General features: G+C 53.1%; 1 protein-coding gene across 3 annotated transcripts in view; it reads right to left on the bottom strand.

The window, feature by feature from the left end:
• Window positions 1–16556, bottom strand: part of SNPH (syntaphilin) — a 41047-nt gene that overhangs the window by 5745 nt on the left and 18746 nt on the right. Inside the window, exons 1-4 of one of the 3 annotated variants that reach the window (XM_057704272.1) lie at window positions 9368–9405; window positions 6680–6776; window positions 5882–5989; window positions 1764–1913 (exon numbers count right to left, since the gene is read on the bottom strand). In XM_057704272.1, the coding sequence (XP_057560255.1) occupies window positions 1764–1913; window positions 5882–5989; window positions 6680–6729 (308 nt within the window). In that variant the 5' untranslated portion in view covers window positions 6730–6776; window positions 9368–9405. Of the gene's footprint in view, window positions 1–1763; window positions 1914–5881; window positions 5990–6679; window positions 7469–9367; window positions 9406–16556 lie in introns of those variants that run through there. The other 2 variants (XM_057704271.1, XM_057704270.1) reach the window with 2 other exon arrangements.

Below are 16556 nucleotides of genomic sequence, written 5' to 3'. Positions count from 1 at the left end.
TCCTGCCTCAGGGTGGGGAGCTCACCCTAGGGTAACCCTCCTCACTGATGCGGAGCCCTGGGAGGAAGAGTGAGTTTGGAAGAAGGGACAGGGCATGCTCAGCTCGGCTGGGCTCCAGTCCTCCTTGGAGCCAGCAGGATCCCAGAGCTATGGCTTCCCAGCTCTGTCTAGGTCTCAGTGGGCTGCAGGACATTACATTTGAACTGGGTCTTAAAGCATGAGTTTTCCAAGGAAGCAAGATTAGGGAAAGGGCATCTCGGAAGTGGGGACATAATATATGAAAGCACAGAGTGTAAAAGCACATCTTTGAGGAGAAGGTAGGCTACTGGGGGAATGAGAGGTATCAGATCAAATGTTCAGAGCCTGCGTGGAGGGTGACAATATCGCAAGTAAAGACCGGCCACAGGTATTGCAAGAGTAACAGGCGGAGAGGCCGGGGAGCTGAGATGCAGACATGTCTACTACAGGGCATCCTGCCCAAACCACACAGGGCAGACGGTCTGCTCTGAGCCACAGGGCAGTCCTAGAAAGAAAGCAGGGAGATGGGCTGTCTGCTTCCTTAGGACATCAGTGCAAACAGCCAAGCAGACCCAGGGCATCACTGAGAAGACAATGGGAAATAAAAATAGAAATCCTAGCTCTACAGACAAGGAGGCCCACAGAATGCCACCTGTGACCTCCCCAAGTTCAAAAGCACAGCAGATACAAACTGGATCGGCTACCTGGCAGAGCTCTGGTCAAGAAAGATGAGGTCATGCTCACTGTATGCTCCCATTAATATGGACTATAACAGACAAATCCACAGAGGCAGAAGGATTAGGGGTTGCCTGGGATGGGGTGGTTGGGGAGAGATGGAGCGTGATTGCTACTGGGAACAGGGTTTCTTTCTGGAGTGATGAAAATGTTCTAGAATTAGTTACTGCTGATGGTGGCAGCGTTCTGTGAATATACTAAAAATCACTGAATTGTTTTCTTTAGATATGTGAATTATATCTCAATAAAGCTGTTATATAAAAAAAAAAAAGAAGAAAAGAAAAGATGAAGGAAGGCTTGGTCATGGTGACCTCCCTGCCTGCCCTCCAGTGCCCCGCACAGCACCTTGTCCAGCTCAGTCGGCTGCGTATTTGAATTGACACAGTCTGGAGAAGACAGGTAGACAACGAAGAGATCAGAGGGCAGCCCTGAAGCTTCGATCATAAAGGTGAAGCCGCCAGCTTGGAAAGGTGGAGGCCGGGTGGGTCAGGACTGGCCCTCAGGTCTGGAGAATGAGCTCAGCCGGACCCACAGGGGCTCCTGGGAGGCCCCTGGGTTGGGTGGGAGCTCAGAGAAAGGTTTCTCACCATCTTACATCATCTACACGTGGATGAGGAGGAAGGCTTCTGGGGCCTGAACTGGTAGGTTATGAGCCCCTGGTGACCCCTGGGAGGAGGCAAAGGAGGGCTAAGGGGGTGCTTCTCCCCCCCAGAGACAGGTCGGCCAGGAAGAACGCCCTGTGCTCCTACTTCCCAGGTAGAAAGGAACCAGGGGATGAGAAGTGGCCAAAAGGGGCTGCCAGGCTACAGCCGGGAGAGCCCTGCCTCGGTGGGGAGGCCCTACAGGCCCTCACAGGGGACACTGCTCCCCGCCTCGCCCCAAGCAGCCGCCTGATGCTTTAAGCAGCAGCTGAGGGGAGGGCAGGGAGGGGCGGGGTTTTGCGGAGAGAGAGAAGCCCGCAGCCACTCCTTCCTCCCAGAGACACCGCAGGGCCCTGGCCTCCCGCTCACCGGTCCTGGAGCCGGTCCTGCGTGTCCTTCAGCCGGGCCTTCAGGTGCCGGATGCACACCTCCTTCTGCTGCAGGGGCGTCAGGTACTGTTCCGGGGTGGGGGGCTTGATGCCGTGGTTGTCACTGCACAGCGTGTACTTCACGGAGCGCCTGCCAGGGGACGCTTGTCAGCGGGGAGGGAGGAAGAGGTCTGGCGAGGCACCGTGTCTCCAGGAGCAAGGGGAGCCCCGCCTACCCACCCTGGCCCCCCGGCCACTGGAGCCGCAGGCCAGGCCTCTCCCACGGGGCCCCTGTGGGCACAAGAACACCTGGCCCTTTGGGAAGGTGGGTTCTATTGAGGCTCTTCCGAGTGAAGAGCACAGCATCGCGGTGGGGAGAGCTCAGGGCTCCTCTAGCTCTGGGTGGGGAGACACGTCACAGAGTGTGTGCACAGGCCTGGCGCCGCCCGGGGCAATGCCATCTCTGCCAGCCCAGCCCCAGCGTCGCAGCCCAGAGCTCAGGTGTCCAGTCTCCCAACCCAGAGGACAAGGCTGAGGGTGGGAGAGGCTTCCCCCTCCGTGTAATTATCTCAGGGCCTGCGTGGTGAGCAAGGACTTTTCTACTGTGTGTGTGTATGAGGAGAAGTAATCACTGCACGGCAAGAACTGTATGAGCTGTTTCTGTGTCATCACCACCATCGCCTAAGCATTCATCGTGTAGAACATCGTGTGCAAGGCGGGTACGAAAGGGGCAGCCTGCCACTGGCATAAGGTGGGTGAGAGTTAATATAAAATTAGTCATGTGTTAGTTTTCTTACTGTTCTACAACTTTGCTTTCAGAGAACCGTGTTACCCTACAGTATGCCTTTCTCTCCTAATTGGAGAAAATGTGTATCAGCCTATCATCACAGGTAAGTGGTTTTTAGAAAAATGTAATGATGCTTCTAATACCATATTATGAAGATGACTGTAATACTGCACGTCATCAAAATTTTATAAAGATTCATTCATTAGCTGAGCTAGGCTCCCAGGAAGCAATCGCACTGCTGCTTCTTTGTTATCAACGCGTCCATCATGATACTTGTAAATAAACATGAATTTCTTTTTCACATTATCTTTTCATTTTTGATGTCTAGTCTTAGTAATGCGTATAACATCTACAGTGTTTTGTATCATATAAGACAATACTGATGTACTGACAGATGATTCCTCTTAGAAACAATGTAAACTTACAGTATCAATAAATACAGTACAGCACTGTAAATGTATTTTCTCTTCCTTATAATTTTCTCAACATTTTCTTTTCTCTAGTGTACTTTATTGTAAGCATGTACTTTATAATACATACCACACACCAAATACCTGTCAATCAACTGATTATGTGATCAGAAAGGCTTCTGGTCAACAGTAGCCTATTAGCAGCTACCGCTGGGGGGAGTCAAAAGTTATATGTGGACTTTCAACTGCACAAGGGGTCAGTGCCCCCACCCCCTTGTTGGTCCAGGGTCAACTGTTCTAGGACCCCAGCTCACGAACACGGTCACACGAAGGCAGGCAGACGCTTTCCATCAGCATGTGCCCACACACGCTCCGGGGGCACACGCGAGCACACACGTGAACACCAGCTGGCTGGCTCTGGGCATGGACCTGCTCACAGCTGTATCCTGCGGTGGCAGCAGGTTGGATGTGCGCCGCTCCCGGCAGCCACACGCTCCCCAGCACGGGGTGGTGCAGACGTGCATGTGTGGTGAGCACGCCCTGGTCCCCACCCGGTAGAGGAGGGAGGGCTGAGGCTTTCCCCCAGGGAAGGGGAGCACCCCAATTCCACCAGCAGCCTGCAGCGCAGCCACCTGAACTCACAGCTTCCTGTTGGCTGTTCTGCGTGTGAAGAAACCTCCTAAAGATCTTGGCTTAAAAACCTGGGCGTGTTGTCACACAGTTGGGCAGAGGCCTTGCCGCCATCCACCTCTGTTCCCTCAGGGGACGGGGAGCCCCAGGTCTAGCGAGAGGTAATGATATTTTATGGGTGTAGACAAGACAGGCCCTGGTGGGGCCCATTTGCTGAAGCACCCAAGTTGGAGGCAGTTTTAAAAGTTTTGGGGACGCTAGCTAATGTTTCCTGAGGAGAAAGTATCTATAAACTGTAAACTGTTAAAGAGAAAGTGTGGATAGAAGTAAGTGGAGAGAAAGAGAAACGATTCTCTTCTACTCACTCAGCTCCTGGCCTCTAAGTTTAACTCAAGTCAAGTCACACGCCGGCCGGTTTTCTGTGTGGCAAGGGGCAGTGGCACGGTGTCAGGTGGGAGCTTGGGGTCCCCTCCGATGGGCTCTAAGAAATCTCCTTCCAAAAGAGAGGAAGCCAGCAAGGGCCCCGAGCCCCCCGTGCCGGGCCTGCAGACATCCTGGTGCCCTGCAGGGGCTCTGGCGAGAGGGACCCAGAGCGGTGGTGAGAAAAAGAGGCCTTTTCCCTGTGCTGGGGCGGAGGATTGCTTAAACGAGTCAGAGCTGAGGATTATAGAGGAAGGAACTATTTTAACTTTTTTCCATTTGCTTTCACGAGTTTTCCTTCTCAATATAACATTTCACACTCATATATTTTTAGTCACTAGTGCTATCTTTGTGGGAAAAAATATTTTTTTAATATAGTACATATTTACATATATACTATACATAACCGAGAAGAGAATTATATCGTAATTCATGTCCCTCAGCTGTTCACGCCTTGGAACACCTGGCTCCTTATAGTGAGGTCACAGCCGAGGCCCCACTGCTCACCCCACGGCAGCAGCTCTGATGGGGGCAAGGAGACCCTTCCACAGAAGCAGCTCTCAGCCTCGGGGTTGGGACGGCCCCGCATGGGCTGCAGTGTGGCATGTGTGGCAAAAATCTGCTACCAGTAAAAAAAGTATTAACATTGCCAATTACACACTTTTCAAAAGGTACGTTAATGCATCAATCTCACTCACACCCTCCATCCCCATTCTGGATGGGGTTACAGACAGGATGCTGGGGCATGGGTCCAGCACACGTGCGTCACCCCTCATGCGTGTCACGGTGGAAAACTCAGAACTGCTGCCGCGGTGTGATCTGGACACACAAATGACACTCACTCAAGACAAGCCTTCCCAGGAGGTACTCTGGCCATGGGAGCTGCAGGCCAGAGTCTCCTGGCCTTCTCTTGCCTACGACTCTCAAGTTGAACCAGAGTCCTCATGACGGCAGTTTATGAGTTACGGGCCATCAGCAGCACGTGGTGAGTGCAGCTATCAACTCCCTGAAGCCTCCGGGTTGTAAGCTCCGCTTTACAGATGTGGGAGTGGAGACTCAGACTGAACGGTATCCTAAGCCTGTGCTCCTCCCTCCTGCTCCTTGTATTTCAACGCGGGGAAGCAGGATGGGCACTGCCATCACAGCTCGCACATTCTGGTCTCTGAGGACCCCCCGCTCCCCTGACCTGTCTCCCCAGCCTGATCCTGCCTTTCCTCTTTGCTGAGAGCACAACTCGGCACGTGCCGCATTTGTAACACACTTCGCTTTCCAAACCAAGTCCACTCTGCCCCCCTCACAGTATTCCACCTAGAAGAGCGGGCTGGTGGACGCCATGAGTTGCCTTCCAATATCCATTCTTGCCTTTTCTCCAGGAGAACTCTCAGCCTGCTTGGCTGGGAACCACTAACTCTCCCTGCAGACAGTCACACCCGGCACCAGTCAGCATGGTATAGACAGAATTTCCTGGGGAACGTGCCCTGTCTCAGAAAACATGAGCCTCTGGGGGTCAGAGGCCTTGGCCTTTCTACCTTCTTTCTTCCTGGATGCCGACCTGATGCCTGGAGGTGTAGGAGCCAGCTGTGCACTAAGGATGGTGGAGACGGGGTCCCCGACACTTTGGGGAGCTGCCTGCCTCTGGCCCCTGTTCTGAAAGCATCGCCCCTAGTTTGTCTAAGCCACTGTCTTTGGTTACATGCAGCTGGGTGTGATCACATGCATCTCACAAATGGGAACTGAAGCTCAGGGAGAAGTGACCTGCTCAAGGGCAGGCACTCAGGGAATGTACTAGAACTGGGGTGGTTAGAACACCCACCTCCCTGACCCCCAGGGCACCCAGGGTCCTGGGCCAGGCGGGATGGAGGGGCTGGTTACCTGGGCGTGGGGCTGCTGTCACTGCCCTTGCAGGAGCCGGAGTTGCTGCTGCTGCTGAGGGAAGAAGTGCCGTAGGCATCCCGCACACTCACGGGTGGAGAGGTGCGCCTGGAGGCAGGAAGAAGAGGCAGGTGCTCATTCTGGCTGGGGGGCAGCTGCGGACACTGGGTGAACACCGCCAGGCCGCTGCGGCCCAAAGGGCCCCCACTTCGGGGTCACCGCCGGGGAGAGAAGCAGAAGGAAGGGGGGGGGGGACACACAGACGGGGGGACAGAACAGACAGTGCAAATCAAGATGGAAAACCAGAAGGAAGCCGGTCCTCCTGGCTCCCCAGGAGGCTGAGCAGGGCTATGGGCCAAGGGTGGGGTCCCAGCTACCCCTACCAAGGGTCCTCAACTTCCAGGGCCCCCAGCCCAGAAGGAAAGGTCCCTGCATGGACTGAAACAGAGGTGGAGAGGAATGGGGCAGGCAGGAGTAGGGACAGGAGGACGGACACACGGGGAGGCCAGGTGAGCCGGGGTGGAAGGCTGCATGCCGTCCCTGCAGTATTGTGATGATCGAACCACAATACTGGTGACAGTTGCGATCCAATGGTTTGAGGCTTCGAAGAACTTTTATGTCCACTGTGTCATGTGAGCCCTTAAATAGTTCCTGAGGTGAGCATCGGCAAGCCCATTTTAAAGATGGGGAAACTGGGGTAATGACTGGCTTGAAGACAACCCAGTGGCGGAGGGAAGACAGAGACCCTCCCTCCCCCCACCTTCAGAGGCCAAGCCTCTAGGCAAGGGGGAGACTCACCTGCGGGATCCAGCAGAGGCACGTCTGCTGCCTGGCAGGGACATGGCCATGAGGCTGCGGGTCCGGGTGAGGGGCAGGATGGGCGGTGTCCCCGGGGCTGAGGAGAGAGGGCGGGTTGGGGGGGCCGTGGGGAGGGCCGGGCCCGGCCACGTCATCCTCTCGCTGGGGCCGCTGCCCGGCATGGCTTCTCCTCTCGCCCTTCAGCAGCACACCGGGACCGAGTGAGGGCACTGGCAGGCCAGGCTCTGGCCACAGCTGCCTCCACCAACAAATTTAGCAGGCTCCCACCACCCGACTTAAAGTCACAATCGTCAGAGCCTCAGGGCGGCCAGAAATCATCAGTCCAACCCCGTGTCCTCCAGATGAGTGGATGCGCCCCAGAGAGAGCGAAGGTCTCGCCCAAGGTCACTGACACTGGGGCAGGGCCTCCTGATGGGCTCAGCCCAGCACTGAGTCCTCTACGCTATGAACCAAGTCCCCAGACCCTTGACTCTTGGACCCCCACCCCCGCGCTGGTCAATCCTCCCTCCTTGGCGGGGGCTGCAGACTGGAGGACTCCTGGGGCAGGACCAGGAACCCCAGATTAGGCTGGGCTAGTCTCGACGTCACCTTCCCAGAGTCCCTGCTGGCGCGTGGCTCGGGGCTTCCCGTCTACAGGGGAGACAAGACAGACCAACACACCAGCACACGTGTAGAAAGACATATGGATATACACGAACATGAAAAGGTACCACGTCCCTGCCATTCCAAGGCGTGCCGCACGTGGCTCAGTGCATGTGCTCAGGGGGCCTGCCCACGATGCAGGACATGCAGCCCTCGCCTGCCCCACCCCCCACTGCCCACACGCTGCCCACAGGTGTGCCCACACACACCCATGCAAATGCACATGCTCATTTTGGGATGCGCCAGGAATGCAGGGCACAGGCTCAAAGCAAATGAGGAAGGAGATGGATGGGAGAAGAAGACCCCCTCCCTGGGCCCAGGGGGTGTCTCTGTAGGCTGGACCCGGTAAGAAGTGACCGTGCCTGCAGAGATCTATCCTTGGCCCTCTTTTTTTTTTTTTTTTTTTTTTTTTTCATCCTTGGCCCTCTTGACAAGTGTGTAGGGAGACTCAGACCTCGGCTCCTGCCCAGGAATCCCTAGGCCCCTTTCCTGGGTAGGGGCTTGGGCTTCAAGGGCAGCCCTACAGAGGTTTAAGGAGGGTAGAGGCCCCATGCCAGGCTGGTGTTGGCTGTTGTGGCAGGAGGCCTGCACTGGGCATTAGCCCAGAGCTCCTGGAGTCCGAGGTGGAGAGGCCTGAGCTCTTTGCAGCCAACATGCTCGTTCTGTGCCAGCTCCAGAGACCGTAGTCCCCTCCTTCCACACTCAGAGCAGGGACTAGGAGACCCGGCCGAGGACACAGTGTGCCGGACCTGCCCCCATGCTGGGAGAGAAGCGGTCACCAAGCCCTGCTCCACACCAGACCCGTGCCAACCACATTACGTACATTACGCCATCGACTCCTCCCAACAACCCTATGAGGAAGTGCTGTGATTAGTCCCTTTACAGATGAGGAATCCGAGAGGGAAGGGACTGCCCAAGTCCCAGCCCCAGTGTGTGGCAGGGCCAATACCAGAACCAGGCCAACACCAGATGCTGAGGGGCTGAGACTCAAACCCCAGAGCCCCCGACCAGGGCGCCACCCCTTCCCACGTCAGGGCCTCTGGGGAGCCGGGTCATCCCGGCCAGTGGCGGGGCTGCCTCCTGAGCCGACAAAGGCGCTGCTCAGGAGGCCTGTTTCCTGGCTGTGACACAGACGTGGCCTGTTCCCTGGAGGGCCCGGACACAGCCAGCATTGTCTGCCCAGAGGTGTCAGGTGCCAGGCACAGGAGGCGCCGACACCCTGCCTGTCACCTGAGCCGCTTGCCCCAGCCTGGCGATGCATCCCACCCATTGTGCCCCAACCTCCCAGGTGGGGCCTCCTGGAACTGCGGGGCCGGCCCCCAGAGGGGGAACCGTGGGACAGGGGCTGGGGGGACAACAGTGCTCCTCCACACTTGCCAGGAAGGCCACCGACAGCTCACCACTCCCGGGCAAAGGAGGGCCTCAACGACGTGCAGCAGGGGACGGGCTCGGTCCTCGCTCACGGGTGGGCGAGGGCTTCAAGGATCCCCTGTCACTGATTGAACCCTTCTGCAGCCAGGTGACCATGCTGAGTGCTTTTATGGGCCTTGGTCCATTACTTCAAATAAAAATCCTTCAAGGTAGGATTTGTCATCACATTTGGGTCCAAGGTCCCACAGCTGCACGTCCCACAGACCCTGGCTTCCAGCCCCAGTCAGCCTGGCTGCGCCGGCCATCCTCCCATCACCACTTCTGGCTTTTGGGAGGATGCTGTGGTTTCAGGAGGACTTCTCAGTAGAGGCAGGACTCAGAGCTGAGGCCGGGCCTTGCTCTTCCAAGCCAGCTTTGTTGAGTGCTGCTAAGGAGCTCGGAAAGTCCGGGCGGAGCTCTAGGCTCAGGTCCTAGAAGGCAGGCACGATGCCTGCTTTGCCTTGGAGCTGCGTGTGGCCTTGGTACAATGAGGGCTTTGTCCCCGCCGTCCCTGCTCCTACCTTGCTTGGCAACCCCACGCCTCCCTCCTCTCTTGCTCCCTCTTCCTTCCTCTCTGGCCAGGGGGTGGGGGTGGGAAGGGGATGGCATTTGTACCTGGATGGAGCCAAGCGTCTCCTGGGAGGCCGAAGCCAGCCATTCATCTGAGACAGAGGTGGAAGTGGCATTTCCCCTGCTGGGACGGGACCTTGCAGGCTGGGGTCCCTCTGGGAGGGCAGAAGACACCAGGCTCAAAGGGAGTCGCCTCCCCAGGATCCAGCCCAGGAGTGTCAGCGAGCACCCTGTGCTCTCTCAGGTCCTCCCTTCCTCTCTGAGCCTCAGAGAGGAGGCAGGTTGCCCTGGTGTTTGTTGCCATGCCACCTGCTCGGCCTGGAGTCCCACAGGCCTGTCCCTAGTGGCCACTTGGAATGGAAGGTGGAAAGGAAACCCCTAGCCGTGGGGAGCTGGGCTGATAGTCACTCATCACCTTCATCCCAGGGTAAGCCCAGCCCCATTTCCCCATCCTGCTCACACCATGGCAACCCTGCTGCATCCACCCCTTAGACCAGTCCCCACATGCCCAACAATGGGGGTTCAGGGGATATAGCAGGATCCAGGGAAGAGGAAATGGAAGGAATCAGAAACACTCAAAGAGATCTGGGCTCCAGTCCCAGCTGTCACCCTCCAGCTGCATGACGTGGGCAAGTCACGCACTTCTCTGAGCCTTAGCTTCCTCATCGGTAAGTGGGGCTGTAAGAACACGCACCTCATACGGTTACTGTGAGAATAACACGGGATCACACGTGCACAGGGCTTAGCCCGGTGTCCACCACACAACAAACACTCAGAAATGGGAACTGCCAGGATTTGGGTGATAGATAATTGCAATGCAATGTGAGCTTCAAAACAGAAATACTCAAGGCATAACAGTGGCTTCAGGAGGGCCAGGGAAAGCGTCTCCAAAAGGAAATTCACACTGGGTCTTAAAGGGCGAATAGGAGTTCACCAGGCAGAGAAAAATGAATGGGAGGGATGGAGATGCCTGGGCAAAGGCTGTGAGTAATTCAGTAGCATGACTGCTCAGGAAACTAGGGGCCTAGTGGAGGCAGAGGCGCAGAGGGGTGAGGCTGTAGAAGGAGGTGGGGCCAAGCCACACAGAGCCACAAAAGCCAGGATCTTGTCCTGTGGGCCACAGGAAGCCACGGAAGGGCCTTAAAAGGGGGATGGACACAATCAGATTTGCAGGCCCCCCTGTGTAGGGGGCCTTTGTGGACTATAGCTGGAAAGGGACAAGAATAGAGGCAGGGAGACCAGTTGGAAAACTATCAAAAAATCAGAAGGGCCTGGGTGAAGGCAGTAGCAGAAGCAATGGAGAAAAGGGCCTGGAGCCTTCTCAAATTTCATCAGAGGCCACTGATTAAGTAAAAATTAGGGCAAAACTCTTGATCTTGGTGTTCAAGGCCCTCTCGTCTATACCCTTTCCAACCTGCTCTCAGCTGCTTGCTGACCCCCAAGGAAAGTCCTGTTTGTTGCTCCCATATCTTTGCAAAGGCTGTTTGCCAGGCCAACAGCACCCGCTCTGCCCTGTCCTCACGCATACTTCACACTTTCTGCAACGCTCTGTCCTGCAGGCCTTTCCTGGGACTCCACCTGTCACGTACTCTCTTGCCCACTTAGCGTGCCATGTTGAAACTCAGGGAACAACACTCTCTGGGGAATTTCATAAAAATAAACACAATCAACACACAACTGTTAGTAGCACAATGGGTTAAACAGGCATGTTTGATAGACCAAGGGGTTGGATTAGATGGTCTCAAAGACGCTTCTGGATCCAACATTTTCTGAATCTAGGGCTGTTATTGAAATGATAGAATTCTAATTGATGCTTTCTTCCCTTTCAATTACTAGAACTCCTGGGTTTCAGTTTCTACATCTGTAAAACTAGGAAGCTACATCCTTCAAAGAGACACTATGGCATTTTGCTCAATCAGCAAGTCATGGGGGAGAAACCAGGCACTTAGGTTAATCTAATATTCTAGCTAAGTGAAAGTCCCTGTATGCACTATAAATTATCTTTTTTTTTTCCAAAGAATTAGCCATCAATAAAAAAAGAAAGCTATCCTAAAATCCAAGGGAACAGAACAATCTGTGTCTGATGACTCAAGCCTCTCACAGCTGTGGAAAGCAGAGCACTGTAACCAACAGAACAGAACTTGGGAGGAATCCTCTCTCTGCCAAGGCAACACTAGAAGGCAGAACATCCCACCCGTCAAACAGCAAAGCACCTGGTGCTCCTAGAATGCTAGTGGAGAGGGAAGTGGGAGACGGAAGACGGGCCTGGGAGTGTTCCAGCCGCCCCCGCTGGATCTCAGAGCAGTGATGCTATGAGAGCTACTCATGGCTGAGGAGTTTGGTAAACCTTCCATTGGCCTCATGACCTCATCAGCCACTATGCTTCTCCAAACTATTAGCAAAACCCAGGACCTTTCTTCCTGGACTTGGGAAGGGAGGCAGTGGTGACATTTTTCCAGCTTGCTTCCTGCTTCCTACAGCAGCTGCCCTCAGAGCTGGAACCACAGATGGAGCCACGGGACCCCTTCTCACCGTGGCGACCCCAACACAGCACAGGGCAGACCCACAACTTGGCCAAGTGCTGTGAGGGCTCCCAAGGCAAGCAGGATGGGAGTGAGGGCTGAGGCGTCTGCTGGGCAGGCAGTCTCTGGTGGTTAGACTCAGATTCCAGAGCTTGGAGGGCATCGAGCCCAGTGGTCTTCAAACTACCTAGAGAACTCGCCCCTGGGACTGTGAGGGGTGGGCTCGGGTCTCCTTCCCCATTTCCCCTGGAGAGGCTCCTCTTGTACCTGTTCTACTTATGGAAGGTCTGCAGTAAGACTACCTTTTAAAAAGGTTTTTGGTTAAAAAATCTACGAGGGTAAGTCAAAAATTACCCGCACTCTGGTTATATTAAAACTTATGTAAATTCTACAGCCAGAGTGTGGATAAGTTTTGACTCACCCACGTATGTAATATATATTTTCCACAATGAGATACTACTTCACACCCACTAGGATGGCTATAGTCAAAAAGACAGACAATAACAAGTACAGGTGAGGATGCAGAGAAACTGAAACCCTTGTGTATTGCTGGTGGGAATGTAAAATGGTACAGCCACTGTGGAAAACAGTCTGGCAGTTCCTCCAAAAGTAAAACATTGGATTACCAAATGACCTAGCAATTCCGCTAATGGGTATATACCCCAAAGAAGAGAAAATAAGTGTTCACACAAAAACTGGTACAGGAATGTCCATAGCAGCACTAGTCAAAACAGCCAAAAGGAGGAAATGACCTAAATGTCCATCAACAGATAAATGGACAAACAAAATGTGGTCTGTACATATGACACAATATCATTTAGTCATTAAAAGGAATGAAGTACTAATTCACGCTACAACGTGGATGAACCTTGACAATATTTATGCCAAATGAAAGGAACCAGACACAAAAGGCCACATATTCTGATTCCATTTATATGAAGTGTCCAGAACAGGCAAATTCATAGAGACGGAAAGCAGATTAGCGGTTGCCAAGCGCTGGGGAAGGAGGAATAGGGAGTGACTGTTAATGGGATTGATGCAAATGGTTTAGAATTAGATAGTGGTGACGGATACACAACTTTGTGAAAATACTAAAACCCGTTGTATTGTACATTTTAAAAGGGTGGATTTTATGCTATGTGGCTATTTATCAATAAAAAACAAAAATAACCTATATGATATATATTTTAAATGAACCATTGTAAAAGGACAGGCATGGGCCAGGATGGGGAAGGGAATGGCTCAGGATGGCTCAGCAAGTAGTGAGAGGACAGGAAGTAAAAGCAGCCCCCCTGTCTCTACCTGAGTTCAGGCAGCTGGGCCCAGGGCGGGTGGTGCCCTGCTGCTCCTGACTCTGGGTCAGCCTGGAGGAGACAGGCGACTACGTCTGGCCCTTTGGAAGGTTTAGCATAACCCCAACCCCATCTGATCCTCACAAATTCCCCGTGGAAGGAGGTCAGGTGGAGATTGATCCATCGGACACATGGGAAACCTGAAGCTGCGGAGCTTTCAAGATCACTCTAGATCACACCTGGACGTCTAGGTCACGAGTGCCTGCATTTCTACTGCATCATGACAGTCTCATAGTACAAGAGAACTGAGACATCTACCATTATGCTGCATAAAAAAGCAAAAATCTACTTTCCCAGGAGACTCCAAAATACCATGGTGGAGATGCGGGGGTTACACCCCTGCATCCTGGGCCCCACATGCTTCTGTAAAAGCAGGACATCGCATGTGCAGAAAAGGGAACTCTTGTACACTATTGGTGGGCATGTAAAATGGTGCAGCCTCTGTGGAAAACAGTAGGGAGGTTCCTTAAAATACCGAAAATAGAATTACCATATGATCTAGCAATTCCACTCCTAGGTGTATATTCAGAAAAAAACACTAACTTGAGAAAGTACATGCACCCCAACATTCAATAGCAGCACTATTTACAATAGCCAAGACAAACAACCCAAGCCCATAAACAGATGATTGGATTAAGAAGGAATGGCGCGCGCGCGTGTGTGTGTGTGTGTGTGTGTGTATAAAATGAATATTAGCCATAAAAAAGAATGAAATATTGCCATTTGCAACAACATGGATGAACCTAGAGAATATTATGCTTAGTGAAATAAATCAGACAGAGAGGACAAATGTATATCACCGATATGTGGAATCTAAAAAATAACATGAAAAAATCTATATGCAAAACAGAAATAGACTCACAGATATAGAAAACAAACATGTCATTACCAAAAGGGAGAGGGAAGGGGGAGGGACTTATCAGCGGTATGGGATTAACAGACACAAACTACTGTATATACAATAAATAAGCAACAAGGATATACTGAAAAGCACAGGTAATTACACCCATTATCTTATAATAACCTATAAAGGAATATAATCTGAAAAAATACTGAATCACTAAGCTGTACACCTGAAACTAACACAATACTGTAAATCAACTATACCTCAATAAAAAGATAATACATAAAACGAAACATTCCTGAAAAAAAGAAAGCAACACAGAAACAGGAGGTTAGAGCAAGGAAGACTGTTCAAAAAAAAATTCTTCATGTGTCTTCTCCGTAATCAGTGTAAGTCTCTCCATGTCCCTCCAAGAATCAGCCGCATGCGCAACGGGGGAGCCCTCACCGTGAGGACCACTTTGTTCAACCCTTCCAGCAGCTGCTGCATCCTGCCCGCTAGCCCAGCACTGAGAGACCCTCAGCTCCTGGAGCCACACCACACGGTCCCTTTGGTGACCTTGTGCCCTTGACCTGTCCGCGTCTCAGCTGCCGCACGCGTTCAGTGGGAGCCACCCTCCTGACCCTGCCTGTCTCTTCAGGATCCGACCAAGACAATGAATGGAGCGAAGGGGGACGTTCTTAGACAAATAGAGGACAGAACATTTCTTGCCATTACTACTACTACCCACCACCTCTTGAAGGGGATCTTTTCCCCTTTTTCAGAGGTATTCCTTGCTTTAGGGCAAGTCAGAGCAGGCCCGGGGCGGGGCGGAGGGTGGGGGACTCTGAAATTACTGGCACCCTCCGCCACGCCGACTGCCCTGGGGTGGCTCTCCAGGGCAATGTCTGGCAGGTCTCCTATTTGGGGAGGGGCAGCAGGGGCAACGCTGGTTTCCATCCCTCCACCATCCAGCTGTACCAGGGCTGCCCCCCTGCAGACAGCCATGGGGAGGCGTGGGGGACCGAGGGGCCCTGGTGCTGGCCCCAGCTTGGCAGCTGCCTGGCAGGTGGCTCCTGGCAGATGGAGGCCCTTCAGTGACCTTGGCCACAGCATATGCTTCCCTGGGCTTCCTGGCTGATAGAGCTGTCAAGCCACTGCCTGGCTTCTCTCCCGCCACCGCCTCCTCCTGAGGTTCCAGCTCTAAGGCATCACAGAATGGGGCCTCTGACCCTATGGAGTCTCTCTTTTTTCGGATCTCTGCCTTGGTTCTTAGGATCCTTGAGTCCGTGGCCACCCCTCCCCTGCATTTGCCCCCAAGTACCTACAGGGGCTAACACACACACAGAATTGTAGAATGGAAAGAATCTTGGGTAGACTTTGTCAGAGCCCATCGTTTTACAGAGAGAAATTGAAACCCAGAGAGAGCATGTGATTTGTCTAAAGTTGCCCAGCAAGTGGTGGACAGAGCCTGGGCTGGGAGCTCAATTCTTGACTCTAGTGACAAAGCTTCTGCACTGCAGCCCCCACCCCACACCCCCATTTGAATCCAGGCAGAAGTTTGATAAGATAAGAGCAAAAGGTAGCTTTCTGAGTAAAGAAGTCATGGAAGGAAAGCCAAGGGTAACACAGAAGTCTCACTAACTTTAAGGCAGCTCACAAATGACACAGTAAGACATACATTGAAACCAGGCCTGGGGAAGAAGGCAATACCACAGCCTGACCACACACGCAAACACAGCAGCAATAACGAGATTCAGATTTCACTCTGAGCTTCCTGGCCACCAAAGCAAAAAGAGAAACTATGCCCAGTCTTCCTATTCTTATAGTTAGGGGAGAGTGGGAAGCAGACTAGTTCTTTAGGAGAAATAAAGCTCTCCCTAAAGTTAACGCTAAAAGAAACATTATTGCATGGAATATGCTGTAGGGATAGAGCACTGCCCATTGCAAGGAGGGTCTCAAGGCAAAGGAAAGATGGTGCCCTCAGGGCTCAACCAAGTTGCCCTATATGTGCTGTGCTCTGCTGACAGGAGATTGAGGGACCTGTGGAACACAAGGACCAAATGGCTAAAGGGATGTGCAGGTGTCATCTGATCTGCCTGGGACCACCACCCCTTTCCATGGAGACAGCCCCCAGCCAATCTGAGATCAGAGAGTTCTGTCTTCCTGGGAATCCAAATCAGGGAATCGCATAAACTCATGCTGTCCCTTGCATTCTCTCTCTTTTGCTCTCTCTCCTGGCATTCATGACAATCTAATCCAAATGCCACATTTTCTTAGCAGAAAACCGACAACTTGCCAAAGGCCACAATGTGAGCTGTAGGAGCAGAGGACATGAGACTGAAGGTGGGCGAGCTGATTCCAATCCTACCAACCACCCTGGGCATGCCGCTCCTGCTGGAAGCCAAGTCTCATCTATCTTCTTGAGGCTCCTGGGGGCTTTGCATGGAGACACAGGCCCAGCTCACCCAACTGTTCCTGTTTAGCCCAGGAGCCATGCCAATCCCATATCAGCATCCTTCTCCCCTCCTCCCAGA

This window comes from Hippopotamus amphibius, chromosome 12 (genome assembly GCF_030028045.1).
Source record: "Hippopotamus amphibius kiboko isolate mHipAmp2 chromosome 12, mHipAmp2.hap2, whole genome shotgun sequence".
NCBI classification, from domain to species: Eukaryota; Metazoa; Chordata; class Mammalia; order Artiodactyla; family Hippopotamidae; genus Hippopotamus; species Hippopotamus amphibius.
Note: the sequence above shows the minus strand (reverse complement) of the source record. Positions and strands in the feature narration are given on the sequence as shown.